This window comes from Glycine max, chromosome 13 (assembly GCF_000004515.6).
Source record: "Glycine max cultivar Williams 82 chromosome 13, Glycine_max_v4.0, whole genome shotgun sequence".
Lineage (NCBI taxonomy): Eukaryota > Viridiplantae > Streptophyta > Magnoliopsida > Fabales > Fabaceae > Glycine > Glycine max.
The window spans coordinates 15,938,940-15,955,531 of NC_038249.2; the positions used below are offsets into that span (position 1 = coordinate 15,938,940).

General features: G+C 32.7%; 3 protein-coding genes across 5 annotated transcripts; 2 read left to right on the forward strand and 1 right to left on the reverse strand.

Annotated features, from left to right (window-relative positions):
- The first annotated feature begins 1,602 nt into the window (after positions 1-1,602).
- Positions 1,603-4,843, forward strand: LOC100810781 (senescence-associated carboxylesterase 101). Its single transcript, XM_006593579.4, has 4 exons — positions 1,603-1,974; positions 2,107-2,452; positions 3,132-3,692; positions 3,776-4,843. Exons 1-4 carry the CDS (start codon positions 1,958-1,960, stop codon positions 4,625-4,627), a joined length of 1,776 nt encoding a protein of 591 aa, XP_006593642.1. The 5' UTR covers positions 1,603-1,957; the 3' UTR covers positions 4,628-4,843.
- Positions 4,844-7,119: 2,276 nt separating this feature from the next.
- On the forward strand, positions 7,120-13,745 carry FTRC (ferredoxin thioredoxin reductase precursor). Of its 3 annotated transcripts, none has more exons than XR_003263773.2 (7): positions 7,120-7,336; positions 7,907-8,019; positions 11,402-11,451; positions 11,590-11,661; positions 12,200-12,260; positions 12,420-12,554; positions 13,016-13,745. XR_003263773.2 is itself a non-coding variant. In NM_001249397.2 (6 exons), the coding sequence occupies exons 1-6, from the start codon at positions 7,243-7,245 to the stop codon at positions 12,462-12,464; spliced, it is 435 nt and encodes a 144-aa protein (NP_001236326.1). In that variant the 5' UTR covers positions 7,173-7,242; the 3' UTR covers positions 12,465-12,655. The 3 variants fall into 3 exon arrangements, 1 of the variants encoding a protein (NP_001236326.1); XR_003263772.2 differs by lacking the exon at positions 13,016-13,745 and adding an exon at positions 12,663-12,865; NM_001249397.2 differs by lacking the exon at positions 13,016-13,745 and having other exon boundaries at positions 7,173-7,336; positions 12,420-12,655.
- Positions 12,939-15,029, reverse strand: LOC100500384 (AN1-like zinc finger protein). Its single transcript, NM_001250285.2, has 2 exons — positions 14,688-15,029; positions 12,939-13,645 (listed from the first exon to the last, which is right to left on the reverse strand). The coding sequence occupies exons 1-2, from the start codon at positions 14,793-14,795 to the stop codon at positions 13,175-13,177; spliced, it is 579 nt and encodes a 192-aa protein (NP_001237214.2). The 5' UTR covers positions 14,796-15,029; the 3' UTR covers positions 12,939-13,174.
- Positions 15,030-16,592: the final 1,563 nt, after the last annotated feature.

A 16,592-nucleotide genomic window follows, 5' to 3' on the forward strand; every position in this document is an offset into this window, starting at 1 on the left:
CTAAAAAGTGTTAAAATAGTAAAATGAATATAATGTAACATAATTGTTAGATAATTATATCTTTTAAGTTTGTGATAAAAATTCAATATTTAGGTTTCACTTATGAAAAAACATTTTTATAATATATTAATCTCTTGAATGAATTTTAATATTTTAAAAGATTATAACTATACCCCTAAAGTTTGCAGGGAAGAGTTCATTTTTAGGATTTTGTTAAAAATATAAATAAAAAAAATCTGTTGGAAGATGTTATTTCTTAAATAAAATTTTAGTGTCTTACAATATTTGTCCTTTAATTAAAAGAAAAGATTAAAAATAGAAGAAAACTGTCATTAAAATGTCAAAGGTACGAAAAACAAATAAAACATTTAGCACAAATTTCTAAAAACAGTGTGCTCTAAATCTTTCTCTAATATAGCTAGTCTTTATCGTTAATCTCGATCTTATAGTTAGTGATGTTAAATATGTTCAAAATTGTGGTAAAATATAGAGTTGTTTTACAGTATGTTTGGATCAATTGAAAGTCATCCGATGAAAAGTCATATGCAGCGATAAAATAGATAGTATCGTCTTGTTTGGAATACTAAAAGTTGAGATGAAACAATTTTCACCTCACAGATGAAGTGAAGTGTAATATTTCATTTTTAGTGAAATAAATTTTTTAAAAAATCATTTAAAATAAATAGAGTTTTAGAAGAAAAGGTGATAAAGTTTTTGTAATTAAATAAATAAAAAATAATAATTTTATTAAAATAATGATTTGAAGAAAAATAAAAAAATATTTGATTTATTCAGAAAATAAAATAGAGTATTTGTTTATAAAATAATAAATAAATAAAAATAGAGTAAATAATAGATAATGAGTTTTTAGAATGACAATACATTTATACTCTTCCTCTTCCTTTCAATTTTTGTTTTTCCTTCTAAAACTATGATTTTGTAATTGTTAACAGTTGCATCATCCTGAAATTTGAGCACTAGGTTCGGAACTCGATCTCACCGTTGGAAATCATGAAAACATATCGGAGCAGAGAAAAATACCCTTCCTTCGCATCGTAACTTTTTTCTTTTCTCACATAAATCCAAAATTGTCCCATTAAAACTATGATCTCGGTTTCATTAGCCGTTGGATCTTTGTGAAATTCTGGCGCCGCAATTCATTTTATCATATTTTTAACGTTGGGGTTGGGATTTGTAAAATAATGTCTCTGAATGGATAAATACTCATCCCACCAATGGAAATGGAGGTTTCAATCCCTTCTCCATCAGACCAAGAAGAGAAAAAGCTTGAGAAATCTCAGGAAATTGCTAGAAATACTATTATGGTTGTCACAATACACACGTGAGTCCGCTTAGAAATAAAAGATGAGTTTATCGCAATTAAGATCAAAATAAACGTGTAGATGTTCTTAAAAGATTAAATTGAGATTTATTTTGAGATATTTATTCTATTGAAATTCTTTTTGTATGATTATGTGAGATTATTTGAGGGATTTTACTCTTTGTGGATTGAGAAGTATTTTTGTATAATTTATTTGTGTTTTAATAAGATTAGCCTAATGAATGGTTATATTGGGGTTATGAAATTGTGAGCTGTGATTATACAATAACTTTTTTTTCCCAACTTTTACCTAAAAACTGAGGTGAAAGTGAGCCGAAGCACCAGCTTCTCCAGGTACCGATCTCTGGTTACAATCACCATTTTGTAGCCAAGCCAGCAATAGTCGCCGACTCTGTGGAAAAAGAAAAAATCTGGAAGGAACAAACAGATAGAAAGACGCACCACAACAACGAGAAAACAGAATGTGAACACATGACATATCGAATGAAATAAGGTTGACTTGACGCGCTTGTGAAGCTGCTAAACGCTAATTCTTTCACAATCCTCATCTTCAACTCAATTCTCCTATTTGCACCCCTCAAACCTGCTTTCAAGCATCATACTCACACAACCACCATGGCCCTTCCTCAATCGTACGCTACAAATTATGTCTTCCTAGAATCAATCCTAGTACTTTTTTTTTTTTTTGTACTTTTGTTGGATTTTGGTTTGTATCTGAAAATTCATTAACATGAACCGTTGAATTGAATTTGTTTGTGTTGCAGATTTGGGTGTGGACTTGTGCAAGCATCCTTTGTGACAAGCTCTGGTCTACTTAATAAAGTTTGGAGTGTTATCTCTTCTCGTGATAAAGGCATAGTTTCGTACTCAGGAAATAATGGACTGTTCTGGAAAGTTTCTGAGGATTCGGGTTTGACGGTTGTGGCGTTTGAGGTCAACCCGGGTTTTGATCTTCTATCTGATTTTGTTTCTTCTTCTTATCTCAAGAAGAATAATTTCAACCACTTTGAGTTTCTCTGTACCAAGAAAAATCCAGATTTCTCTGTTAACAAGTCTGCAGTTGATCTTTTCTCTGAAAATCTTCAGAGGCTTGATGAGTTGAAGTCCAAGGTACTTCTCCTCCTCCCCCATTCATTGTTCTAAGATTTTTATTTGAAAAATTGCAAGCTGAATTCATGTTTTTCCTGCATGACAATTTTGTGCTACAAATCTAGACACGAGGGTTTTTTGGTAGAGACGTGGAGGTAGTTTTGCTCGAACCTGATTGGACCATTTTGGGTAAAACTGAGTTGAATTTTACTAAACCGTCTGCCTATTACTATGAACTCTTAAAAGTAATTGTTACAAAATTTAACAATTTTCAATTATATGACAATTCATGCTTTCAATTGATGTGTGGAGTTTAACGGTTGGTTTGATTTTCTTCTTACTTCTTGGTTTTGAAATCGGCTTTCTCAACAATCAATTTCTCATCCAAAATCTATTAAGTTTTTAAAATTGTCTCTAGTACAAGTGTTTTAAAAACCCAAAAAGCGGAAGGGGAAATGTTTTATCATCCTCTTCTTCTGTTTTGTAGTCCAAGCTCAAGAGCCTGTGTGATGGTGGTGCTGTATGTAGTGAGACATGAACTTAGTGTCAGTTTCTGCTATCTTTATTTTTAAAAAAAAAACTATAAACAATTTTTGTGAATAGAATTCAAACAAGCACACTTTGTTGTTTCTTTAATTTTCTCGAAATTTATTGTTCTTTCTTTATAACAGTCCTTATCCCAATCCTAATCCTAGTGCAGATTGATAGCTCCCCTCGATTGATTGTTACAGGATATGGTGTTGGAGGACCAATTGCTTCTCTCTTCACATTATCGCTACTAGGTAACAAAAAGAAAAAAGATGACAAAAAGAAGTCCTCTGAGAAAAAGAAACCCCCTCTCTGCATCACCTTTGGTTCTCCCCTTGTTGGTAACAATAAGTTTCAAGAAGCCATATCACGTAGTTCTACATGGAGTTCTTGCTTTCTACATGTGGTCTCTATCAAAGACCCAGTTCCCAAAAGATTGAATCCTCAAACCAGTGCTTACATGCCTTTTGGGACATTTCTCTTCTGTTCTGATATAAACTCTACTTGTTTTGAGAACCCCGAGTCAGTTTTGGAAATTCTCGTGAGCTCAATCAATGATCAAAATCAAGGATTTCAGCCCAAAGATTATAGCAACATTGTGGTAAATCTCCATCGTAAAGCAATTTTCAAGGATGTTACCCCACGGGGGCAGGACTCGACTCATTCGACTAATTCACTTTGTGCAAGTATCTGTTTGCAGTTGTGGGAAGCAGGATTGACACCAGATATGCAGGTAGCTGAGTATCATTTATTTCTAAAACACTTGTGTTGTAAATCAAAATTTTCCTAATCTCTTGTCTATAACTGATTTGGCAGCAACAACACCTGAACATTGATATAAATGCTTTGGTAACAAAGTTGGAAGAATTGGAAAATAAATTCATCTACCAGAAGAGGGTAAAATTTTATCCATCCAAGAAATTGAATGTGATGAAGATAGAAATGTCCAAACTTGGGTGGTACAAGAGGTATTGCAAAAATCATAATATTGGCTACTATGACAGCTTCAAGAGGGGTATCACAACAAGCGACCTAGATGCTATTCAGTGTCAGCAAAGCCTCAGAAATTACTGGATTGACATGGTTGAAGAGGCAGAGATGAAACCTCAGACAGAAGGTGCTGCTTTTTGTACTCGCTGGCTTTTTGGCGGAACTAATTATAAAAGAATGGTTGAACCCCTAGATATTGCTGATTACTATCGTAGTGGTGGGAAAGACTACGTGGCTAAGGGAAGATCTAGACATTATATAGTGTTGGAGGAGTGGCTGGAAGAAGAGAAGAAAGATACAAGCGATTCAAACAGTACAAACAAAAAGAATGTGGAATCTATTTTAACTTTTGACTCTTGCTTTTGGGCACATGTTGAAGAAGCTATCCTTTCATGCAAAGTGTTGGAGGATGTACAATCTAGTGTGACAGAGAAGGAAGAGGAAACTGGGAAGTTGCTTGAATTCGAGAAGTATGTTTATGGGTTGCTCACGAAATATGAAGTGTCATCAGAGATTTTCCTGGAGCATAGCAGCTACATGACTTGGTGGAATCAGTATAAGGCAATTAAGAATAAGGAAACTTCATATAATTCAGCTCTAGCAGACTTCATGAGCAATCCTGATTATTATAATGTGCAGTATGCTAAGGGAACTTATAATTTCCTCCCTGGGGCATAGTGAATGCCCGTGTTGTTGAGCAGGGTGCAATAAATTATTAATTCATCTTTTTTTATATTTTCTTTGTTGATTTTGGGTTGGTTGGGATCTTGGTTTTATCCTCCCTTGTGTTGTGATGTTGGAAACTCTTGGAAGAATTGTCTTTCCCTTGCGGACATTCACTCTCATTCTTCTTGAAAATTTAAGATGAGTATGGATAGCTTAGTATTAATGTAATATGAAAGGTTCGGTGTGAAAAATCTTATTTTTGAATGTGTTAACTTTTCTAGCTAGGTGTGTTGGCTTCTATTTGATTGTATGAAGGAATAAGAAGCTAGGTGTGTTGGCTAATATCAGTGCGCGAAATTTGAAGAAACCACATGCCTCTATTCCATTATTGAACATTGAATTAAAGTTATCGAAAAATAGTGATGGTTTGGCAAAAATACGGTAGAATTAATAAATTTATAATAAAAAATCATAATAAAGAGAAAAACGAGAGAAAACAAAAAGAGTGACAAAATAATTAAGGTGATGCAAAAAATAAATAAAAAATAGTATATTATAAAAAGTGTTACAAATCTATAGAAAAAAAAGTGTTGTACAAAATACCATATAAATAATATAGTTTTTTTTATAATAAAAAAAGCATCAAAGCATGTGTCTCAAAAATCACATGTTTAAAGAAGAAAATTGCTAAATCTTACAATGAAAATTGACTAAAATAGTTCAAAATCAGTATATGACCTTCAAGAAAATGAGAAGAAATTATGAGCAAAGAAAAAGAAAAATAAAGAATTCAGCAAAGTCTAAAGTTTTTGTGTGATTATTTGATACATATTTTCTATTGAAAATCATATAAATTTGATCAAAATTCATATTATAAAAATCATCAATTTTTATATATTTTTATATATTAATTTTTTTAGTTATGAAAAATCTTAATTAAATACCATTAAATTTTATAACACTCTTTAAAACATCCTATAATCCCAATTGAATAAAGCAAAACTTATTTTTTTTTTATTTAAAAGTCTTGATTAAATATTTCAAAACATTTTTTTTATAAAAACAAATCTTTTAAAATCCTAATCATCCTTATTTCATCTCTCTTTTTTTTTAGCATGCTATTTGTTACTAAGAGAACAAAGGAATTGCACGAAAATCGGAATAAACGTTGGTGATTTCTTTAGTAAAATATTGTTTATAAAGATTTAGGAACATGAAAGCTGCTTTTTATTGAATTCACCGGTTGTGTGTTTTGACGAAAAATTGAATAGTAAAAACTAGCATAAAGAAAATTGTGTTAATTCTTCCAAAATTTGCAAAAGGAGTAAAAAAATGCATAAAACTATTTAAAAAACACATAAACTAAGAACCCAGTACAAAAAAAAAACCAATGCATGTTTCATTCATCTAAAATAACGCGTTGTACTTGCATGATTTTCCCACCCCATGTAATAGTAGCATTTAAATTTGGGGTAATCCAAAATCCAAATCCTGAAGCTGACGGTGACGAGTGGAATGTGGATAAGATGAAGAGAGCCAAAGAATGATATGGCTGGAACTTGGAACTTGGAACTTGGAACTTCAACGTCAACAACTACGTAGATATTTCTGCAACGAGTGGCTTCAACTCACTGCTGCAACTTATATTATTATTCCATAATAATAATAATAACCCCTTATTATATTCTAAAAATATGATAGCCCCAATTTTATATCCCTTTTCGTTTTCTAACAAATTACAAGAATCAAATATCACAACATTTAAAAAAAAAAACATTTTTTATTAGAGATAATCCTGATTTTTATATAGGACTTATTGGTAATAGACATTCTCTCCCTGTCTCTGTATTTAACAAAGTTTTTAAGTACAAATCACAAATATCCTTTATATAAAGAAGAACTAATTTTTGTTTAAATAGTAGAAATTAAGCTTAAATAGTTCATGTTTGTGTTTTTTTTTAATTGTGGTCCTTGTAAATTTTTTGTTTATTTTTAGTCTATGTAAGTTTTTTTTTTCTTTCAATTTTACAGTAAAAAGCAAAAAAAAAAAAACTTACAAAACCCAAGATTAAAATATGCAAACTTCTAAAAATTAAATTCATATGTTAAAAATATATATTATAAAAAAATAAAATTCTCCTAGAAAGTATTTCACTATTTAACAAAGTTTGTATACATTCAATAAAATCACACACCATTTAATTCGATGAGACTAAAATTTAAAACCAATAATTAAACTAAGACAAATATTAATTAATATTCTTAAAGCATTGATTAAAAAATTAAAAAAAATTATTAAGATATGCACTACTAATGTTTTTTATATTCCCCAATAATTTTTATAATAAATATTTTTTAAACTTCATAAAAAATATCCTAAAACTACTTATTATCAGCCCCATAGACTAAAACAATCTTACCCATTAATTTAATTTATGCGGTAATGGTTTCCATGAACCACAGCATAATAAATCAATTTTAAAAAAATGGTTTACAAATAATACAAAAAAAACGAAGATAAGAACATATAAAGTGCAGAGCATACAGGTGTTGTTTTGTTTCGGTCTTTCTTTCTCACACAATCTGGGAACCACACACACAAACCATTCCCTTTTCTCACTACGGCAATGACCACCCAAGCTTCCACCTTCGCCGTCGCCGTTCCCTCCGTCGCAACCCCTTTCCGCCGCCACCGGAATCCCTTCGTTGTTCGAGCCCAAGGTACGCTTCATTCCAATGCTGTGCTTTCTCTTCGTTTTTTACGCAATTTCTTCCGATCCGATTTTCAACGCCCCAGTTAGGTGTTGGTGTTGCTTCCCAATTCTTCTCTTATCTTTCTTTGTAAGTTTCATCATTGTGTGTGTCATCAACAAGGTGTTTGTGGAAATGCTCTTAAGTCCTGACATTTGGAGTGTTTTTTGACTACGATTAATTTTGTAACTCGTCAATTGGGTTTTGGGGTTGAGGTTCGTGTTTGTCAAATTTGAAAACTTTTTCGATTTTGACAGAACTTGTATCAGGTAGAATAAAAGGTTGTCACTTGTCAGCTGCACATGCATTGCATGTGTGTAGAGCGTAGACTGTGGAGGTGTTTATAGAAATAATAAATTAATTTAATTCATTTTCTTTTCCAAAAAGAAAAAATAAAGTTTGAGAAACTATGACCCCGTGGTTTATTTGTTTAATTTTTTTTTTTTTGAAGGTCAGTTTTCTGTTTGTAATGGTTGTGCTTTTAATTTGAGGATTTGATATCATTGCAGTTCAATAGTAATATTTTTCTTGTTCTTTCAGCGGAACCTTCAGATAAATCCGTTGAAATTATGAGGAAGTTCTCAGAGCAATACGCCCGTAAGTCAGGAACATACTTTTGTGTTGACAAGGGGGTCACTTCTGTTGTTATCAAGGTACACTCACCCTCTATCTTTGGCATAGTATTATCTTATTAATATGAATTCTAATTTTTTTTAATACATGGTTTCCCTTTTACTTTGAGTAGAAGACCTTGCCAAATAACAATCTCATAGTTTGATACTCCTTTAATTGATGATATGAATCTTGGGGCAGTAAGTCCTCTTAGTCCTGTAATGTTAGGAAGTTATGCAGTTTTGTAAGAAGTGAATGTCATGGGAGTTTCGTTGTTGTATTTCAATATAAATTGAAATTAACTGTTAGGAATTTTTAAAGGGTTCATCTCTAGTTGAATTTAAGCTTTGTGGTATCTATACCTGTTTTCGTAGCATATCAAGTGAATTTTACATTAGGTGTGTATTAGGTGCTGCTTGCATTACTTATACAAGATTTAACTGTCTCCAAATTGTGCTGCTACATATTCCTGCAATTAGTCATTTGCCCCAAATTTCCTTGTATCTTTATCAAGCAATCCATCTCTTTATATTAGTATGATATTCTTATCAAATAACTAGATTTTTTTTCCTCTGTCTGTCACCTTACATGCTTAAAAACTGGGGAATTTCTGTAGGGGTTAGGGATATTAAATTTTATTTGTTGATAAGACCAAGGGGGCATCATCTTTCTTGTTAAAGAAGCCCGAATTTGTAATGACTACTAGGTTTTCTTGTCAAGCTATTACTATTAGGATTCATAAATATGTTCCCCACTCCTTCAGTTCTCCATCTGTCCAATTTGGTATTTGGCAATGTAGAAGTCATGGATACTTAAATTACTTCGATGAAAATGCTGGGAGATGTCAATCTTAGCTTGTTTGGTAAGCTGAAGATTTGTCTTAAATATTAGGTTTTTCTGATGTAGTATGTTTATAGTGGGGTTTCCAGGATTTTTAAGACTATTCAAGAATTGAAATTACAGTAAGACCTAGTTTAAAGTTTTGGATGGAGAATGGTAAGCTACTTGCTTAGTAAATTTTGTGCACATTACAGAGGTAATTATTTTTCTTTTGGTTTAAAGAAGAAATTGTCGCAAGAAAGGAAGGAGGTTGGTTGACTTGTTTGAAGAAAATCAACCACTCCTTACTACTCTTAGATACCCACAATTACCTGTTTTAAGTCAAGATTTTTCTAGGTGGTTTTATATTTTAGGTTTACAAGCTGAATTTGCTTTTTATCTTAGTCATAAACCCTTAGCCCAATACTACAGTAGGAAGAAGAAACAGCATGGGCTGCTTCAATAGAGTAAAGGGTCAAAGTAGCAGATTGGGCTGCATGTAGAGGAGAAGGAAAATCAATAGGGAATTGGAGGAGGCTGTTGAGGTTGTTAACTGACAGGCAAGCTGGCATGTGTTTTTTTTAGCAGCCAAACAAACAAACAAACAAACAAAAAAAGCTGGTATCTGTTGATTGGAGATTTTGGGGGGAGAATGATTCTGCATCACTAAAGTGTGGGATAAATAAGTGTGGGGAACTGGCCAGTGAGACTGTGAGGGAACAAGGGAATTAAGCAATTGCTGAGTGAATTGGGAGGAATCTCTCAGCATTTGGAACTCCTGTGTACCTGTCTTTGTGACTTTTTTTCTTCCTTTTCCTTTCTGCTTTACTTTAATACCAAGGGCTACCTATAAATTTCAGGGCCAGTTTCCATATTTTCCTATTCCGAAATACCAGGTTCTATGACTTTAGATTTTGGTTGGCTGATTTCTTCCTGAAACTATGATAATATTATGACATCCTTTTAAATTGATCTAGTAATATCTCAAGAATAATAACTATATTTGCAATTTGATATTGTAATATAGTTAATATCCAAAGTACTTTTAGGAAGATTTTCGCCAAACTTTAAGTTGCTTTTTATATAAAAGGTCTTTGGTTCGAATCTTGCGAATGGAGAAATAGACTCTTTGACCCCTTAGTTGGGTCCACCTTGTTGGGGAGATTCGAGGGGTACACCTGTAGACCGCGAGCCACCACATAAGGAAGCCTGACACCACACTCTAACCCAAAACCTTAAGGCTCAGGTTTATAGGTCTTTTCCTCACTTATATGGTGTTCAACCTTTCCACTTCTACCCGATGTGGGACTTCACCTCACACTTGTAACCCAACGCATCTCCCCCTCAAGTGTGAGTCTCTTCCACATGGTAGTCTCCCTCTCGAGCGGAAGTCTTTATCATCCACGAGTATAGCCATGGTCACCTGCGGTACTTGCCCTGCCCGCTAGCCATTCTGGCCACCCCGCTTCACCTGCGGGGCACGCTGTGCCGCTAGCCATTCTGGCCACCTGCGGTACTTGCATACTCGTCTGAGTCGGTCACCAACTTGAATCATCGGCTCTGATACCAATTGTTGGGGAGATTCGAGGGGTATACCTGTGGACCACGAGCCACCACATAAGGAAGCCTAACACTATACTCTAACCCAAAACCTTAAGGCTCAGGTTTATGGGTCTTCTCCTCACTTATATGGTGTTCAACCTTTCCACTTCTACCCAATGTGGGACTTCACCTAACACTTGTAACCCAACACACCTGACTTGACTCATTAATCAGAGTTAAATGTAACTTCCACTCTTCCAGATATTGAGTGTCTCAGACAAAAAAACATCTTCTCACAATAGTTCATTTTAAACATTATCAAATCATGCCCCTTGTCATATAATGTTTTTCTGGTTTCAATGCATCTGTTTGAATTTTGTTTGTCTTTTTTATATGTAAAATGCAACTTTTTTATGTTTCTAGTTGTCCAATTGATCATGTGGTGGACAGAATCCTTGGATGGGAAAATGACTAAAAATTACAATAGGAGCTGAAGTTGGTTGAATAGTTTGTAATATGTAATATATGTAATATATAGCTAAATAAGTTAACTAGCTTGATTCATAACTGCCAGTGCATAATATGACATTTCTCAGCTAGAATCTGCACAGTTGGGTAATCTAATTGAGAAAATTTTGTGGTAAATTTTGATAGTGTTCATATCAAGGTTTTTTTTTTTGGAAAAATCAAATTAGGAAAATGAAGGGAAAATTATTTAAACTACCAAGATTGACATGTGGAATGAAGATATATGTAGTCTGAAATAAGCTTCTCAGATTGTGATTTGATTGTCATATTAAGGCTTTTCGAAAAAAGAAAATCAGGAAAATGAAGGAAAATTTGAACAATGATTGACATGTTGAAATAAAGTTACATGTTATCAGAAAGAAATTTTCCCAGATTGTGATCTGATGAGCTGTATTATATTCCAGTAATAACTCATACTTCAATTGTGCAATTCAGAAATTGACAGACGAAAATGAACATACCATATCTGCATAATGCTAATATTGGAGCTAGTCATTTTCTTGATTTTCTTATGTTATTTCTATTTTGAAACAGGGGTTGGCTGACCATAAAGATACGTTGGGTGCACCACTGTGCCCTTGCCGGTAGATACTTGTTCTTTTAGCTTGTTGTCAAGCAGAATTTGTCTTCATACTATAGTTCTGACAGTGTGGCTGCATAGTTTGATCAGTATTGATGTCTTCTAACTTTCCAAGTCTAAGCCCAAAATCATTGTATTTTAGGCATTACGATGATAAAGCTGCTGAGGTTGCACAAGGATTTTGGAATTGCCCTTGTGTTCCCATGAGAGAGAGGTATGCATATCTGTATTACTAGTATAAAAAATATGCCTTCTTTGATTTCAGGTTATCAAGTTTGAAGCTCCTTTTTTTGTAATGACTACGTTTATTACAATACAAGCATATGCTTGTTTAAACCAGTTTCATTTGGGATTGTATTAATAATTCTTTGAAATCAGCATATATAGCATTCTTGGCAGATGCTATGCATTGATTATAATGCAAGAAGCTAGAGACTTGATATTTATGCATGAAACAACCGTATCACAGATCTTATTTATCTTGTAAATACTATTTGTTCAAGATAGCTTGTGATAAAGTCGGCCAAAAACCATTGTAGGGACCTTGTTATCAGGTTTTAAACCTGGCTGCCTTTCTTAGTTTATATTTTCGGAGGCAGTGTAACTTTCACTATTTCGGTTTATACCCCGTGTATTTTTATGCTATGAAAGCCCTTGTATATTTTGTGCTTTTATTTGTTGAGAAAGATGGATGAAAAAACGTAAGCTCAAAATTGTCATATTGATTTTCAACTTGTGGTTTTGTTTGACAGGAAGGAGTGCCACTGCATGCTATTTCTCACACCTGATAACGATTTTGCTGGCAATGAACAGGTAATTCTTTAATTCAATTTTTTCAAATTTTGATTTTGCTGTGTTGTCTGCAAGTGCTCTGCTATATGGTTTTGCTCCTTCATCTAGCTCATACATATTTTTTATTAGAATATAATATTTCCTGCTCTTAAATTAAATTTGCTATTTTCTTCCTTGCAGACTATCACCTTGGATGAAATTAAAGAATCAACAGCCAACATGTAGCACAGATTATTGTGTATTGAGTTACTTGTCCGTTGTTACAGGCTGTATGTTTTGAAAGACAAGTGAAAAGAAAAGTGTAACGATAAGTAGGTAATATATTTGTATTTACCGAAAATGAGATGTATTTTTTCTAACTGCATTCCTACTTTACTCTATTACAAATCTCATTCACCTCTTCATTTCATTTTTTGGCTGCAGATGCAAAAAACGCAGCTTTGTTTTAGCTAGTTTTGTTTTAAGTTTCATATCTTTACCATCAGTAAAACCAACACAACCGATGAATAGTATGCATGACAAGGAAATCTTTAGTATGTTTCTATGAACAAGGATGTACATTGAAAAGTGATATATTTATGAGCTTATTTTATATGGGTAACATTAATTCGCAAGGATTTTTAAAATGTGACTCAATGTCAAGATTTTTAAGGTGTCCACAACTACAATTGTGTCTGCATGACTGCATCAGTCGTTTTTGTCTATAATTTGTTGTAATATCAAAGAATGTGACAACCTCCACTGAAATTTAAAACCTTGTTTGTGTACAATGACAGATATGATCCAAATCAAAACAAATCCCAATACAGATGATTTCAATATCGTAGTTCATGGATGCAATGTAATCATGAACATTCAAATTACACTGTAAAGCAATACTGTATTGCCATCAAACCACCCAAGAATCAATAAGTAACACATCAAGCATGTAGCAATCAATAGGCCTTAACAGAAGGTGTACTAGGAGGAGAAGTAGAACAAGTTGCACCATTTTTGGCACATTCTTGTCCAGTCCTCTTGGCAAAAGCAGTCAAGAACCGATTGTTCCACAAACCATTAGAAACACAAGCTGATGAAGAAGCTGAAGCTCCTCTGCTACAGGCATGATCAGCAGGGAAACGATGCTTGAGGCACACCTTAATGTGGCAAGTTTTACATGTGCTGGTGTTGGAAAACGTCAAAACCTCCCTGCAACGCTTGACGGGACAAATTGGTTTCTTCTTCTTGGTAGGGTCACAATTACCAGACTTGAGGTGCTTCTGCAAGATTGCCTCCTCGTCTTGTCCCACATGGCCGGTGGTCTCGATGGACATGGAACATGCTTCGCAAACAACAACCTTTCTGCTGTTGTGGTCGGATTTCAGGCACGCGTGGGACTTGTAGGATCTGTGTTCCAAACAAAAGATCTGCCATTGCATTGCAGCCATGTTAGTGTTGTTGGCCATGTGAACTATTTACAAACATTTCTTAGTAATTCACTACAACAATCAAGGATTTATTATGATTTTTCTAATCAAAATAGACTTATAGATTCATTAATAAGAAGAGAATAAAATCAAGATACTTTTATTTGTTTCCACATACATGATCGTAATTCATATATCTTACATATGCCAATTTGAATTGATTAGTAGTACATTATTCTAAATTTTATTTTATTTTTTTAATTTTTTTACGAGTAATAATATTTATTCCACAAATTTGATTGATTGATAACAGTTAATTTTCCATTACAACCGATTGAGAAAACAATAATCGGTATGATAACTGTTCAATTGACCTTGTAAAATCTACTGCACAAATTAATCACACCACAACATTACATATTAATTTGATTTTATAAAAATAATTTTGATTAAAATGAGTTTCAAACAAGAACTTAATTTCAATACATTATCATTATAAAAAGTTTTACAATATGAATCAATTGAAAAGTTGTGATTTTGAAGTAATTATTATACATTCAACCATTTTACTGTGCATAACTTAGGGTTGAATGACCGTCTAAAGTAACTTATACTTTCAATTTTCATCATAAAAATAAATTCTAATGTAAAATTCTTATCCTGCCGTGAAAAGGGCTTTTTCTTTCAATTTTTAGCCTAACATGTTTGAAAAAGTAAAATTACCCCCGACTAAAATAATCAAATATAAGATATTTTTGTAAGAAAGAAAAACACGTTGGAGGCTCTGAAACGCAAGTTGAAAGCTCTCAAATACAAATCCAGACACAATACTAATCACTTATGCTATTCCAATTATTGACGCAAAAGTATTATACATCTCCAGCACCGATATTTTGATTAATGATTATAGACATGATGAACAAGAGATTTTATTTTATTTTATTGAGAATAAAAAAAAATACAAGTTGTTAGGTGCATAAGTTATAAGGCGTTCTAATTATGATGCTATGGGAACTAAAAAGGGTGATGAATAATGAATTACCTGTTGGCAACCGTCGCAGGTGAAAGGAAGAAAATCGAGCTGGTTGCAATCGCGGTGCTGGCAGTGTTTACCCAAATCTGGAAAAGCTTCTGTTCCACCCGATGCCATGGATATAGTTAGGGTTCTGAGTTTTGTGAAGGGAACGAAAAACTGATGAATAAATGTGGATTATGAATATGAATTGAAGAAGAAGAATAAAAAGAAGGCGTGTATTTATAGGTTTGGTAATGGCTTGGGGCTTAAGTCAGCCATTGCGAGATAACAAAAGAAGGTTCTAGCAGCAGTCGCCAATTGCGAGTTCCCACTGGGCGGCTACGCGGCAAGATAACTTATTATCCTTTTTCCTTTTACTATCTGGATAGTGGTTACAAGATGATATTTTTATCGGGTAACATTCAAAGATGGATAATATAAATTTAGTTTCTCACATAAAAAGTATGATAAGTTAGTTTTATCATAAAATTTGTGAGACTATTTTATTATTAGGTTGTAATGTTAAATAATCAATATGATAATAAGTTGTATTTTTTGAATATCAATTTAATATTAAGTTATAAAATTTATAGACTAATTTATTATTAAAGTGTTTTAATGATTAATTTGTTATATTTTTTGTATATTTAAGTACTAAATTTAATTTTTCTCTCTTTTATGGATTAATTTATTAACATCTCATACTTTTTGGAGAAATTTTACTATTTAGCCTATTTTTATTTTTTTATTTGTTTTCTTATTGAGATTTTATTTTTACATATTTAGTTCACATGGATTATAATATTTAGGGTTAGGGGTGTTCCTGGGACGATTCAGGTCAATTTTGGCCAAATTTAGGACTCAATCCTCAAATTTGATCGATTTGGTTTGGTTCAATTTTCATTATTTTTTAAAACCCAATCCAACCCATTCATAAACAGTTTGGTTTAGTTCGGGCCAACGTGTTATATATATTTAAATTTGACATTTTTTTCTTAGAATTACTATTTTAAATCATTATTCATCCAAATATCCAATATAATTAACACAATATTATTAAATGTCTAAAAGTAGTAAAATTGATCTATTTAATACCATCAACATAATATTCTACAATAGGCTAATAAAAATTAAAATAAAATATTTTTTTTAACAAGATTTACTCTAATAGTTTGAATCATAACTATTTCTTACAAATTAATTTTTTGCAATAAGTTTTGCTGCAACCAGATTTGTTGCAACTAGATTTATTGAAACAAATGAAAAAAAATATAATCCATTAATATTATAAATATGACAAAAAAAATAAATATGAAAAAAGGTAAAACCAATAATAATGTATCTGAAAGTAATACCTTAAGAAGTTTTAATACTAGTAGTCTCAACACTTGTAATTCCTACACTTGGAGTTGATAAGTGTTATGCATACGCCATTTATATACTGAAATCACATAGCAATTATCTCATTTTCTTATCTTTTATTGCTTATTTTGTGTTAAAACAATATGAATTTCACTTCTTCTGAGTTTTTGTCCAAAAGATGCTTAAGTTAATGATTTTATAGTAACTTTGGCTGAGTTTTGTGTAGAGTTGTAGCAAAGGCATGGAAGGCAATTGAAGAACTCGCATTGAAAGACAATTGTCACGAGCAAGCGCACTTCCTGGGGCTTAGCGCATAACCACTTGATCTAGCTGAACATGCGCGCTCAGCACGAGTGTCACCCTAAGCGCACAGGAAAGTTCTGATTAACCCATTAGTTGGTGAAGCATATAAAAAGAAAGGAAACATTTGTTTTCCTAAGCACCAAGTAACCATAGAAGAAGCAGAGGAACAAAGAAGAAGAGAAAAACAAAGAAGTCAGTGCAAGAAAAATATGTTTTTAGAGCTCTGGTCAATCCGTTTCAATCCATTTTTCTTCCATTTTCTTTCCT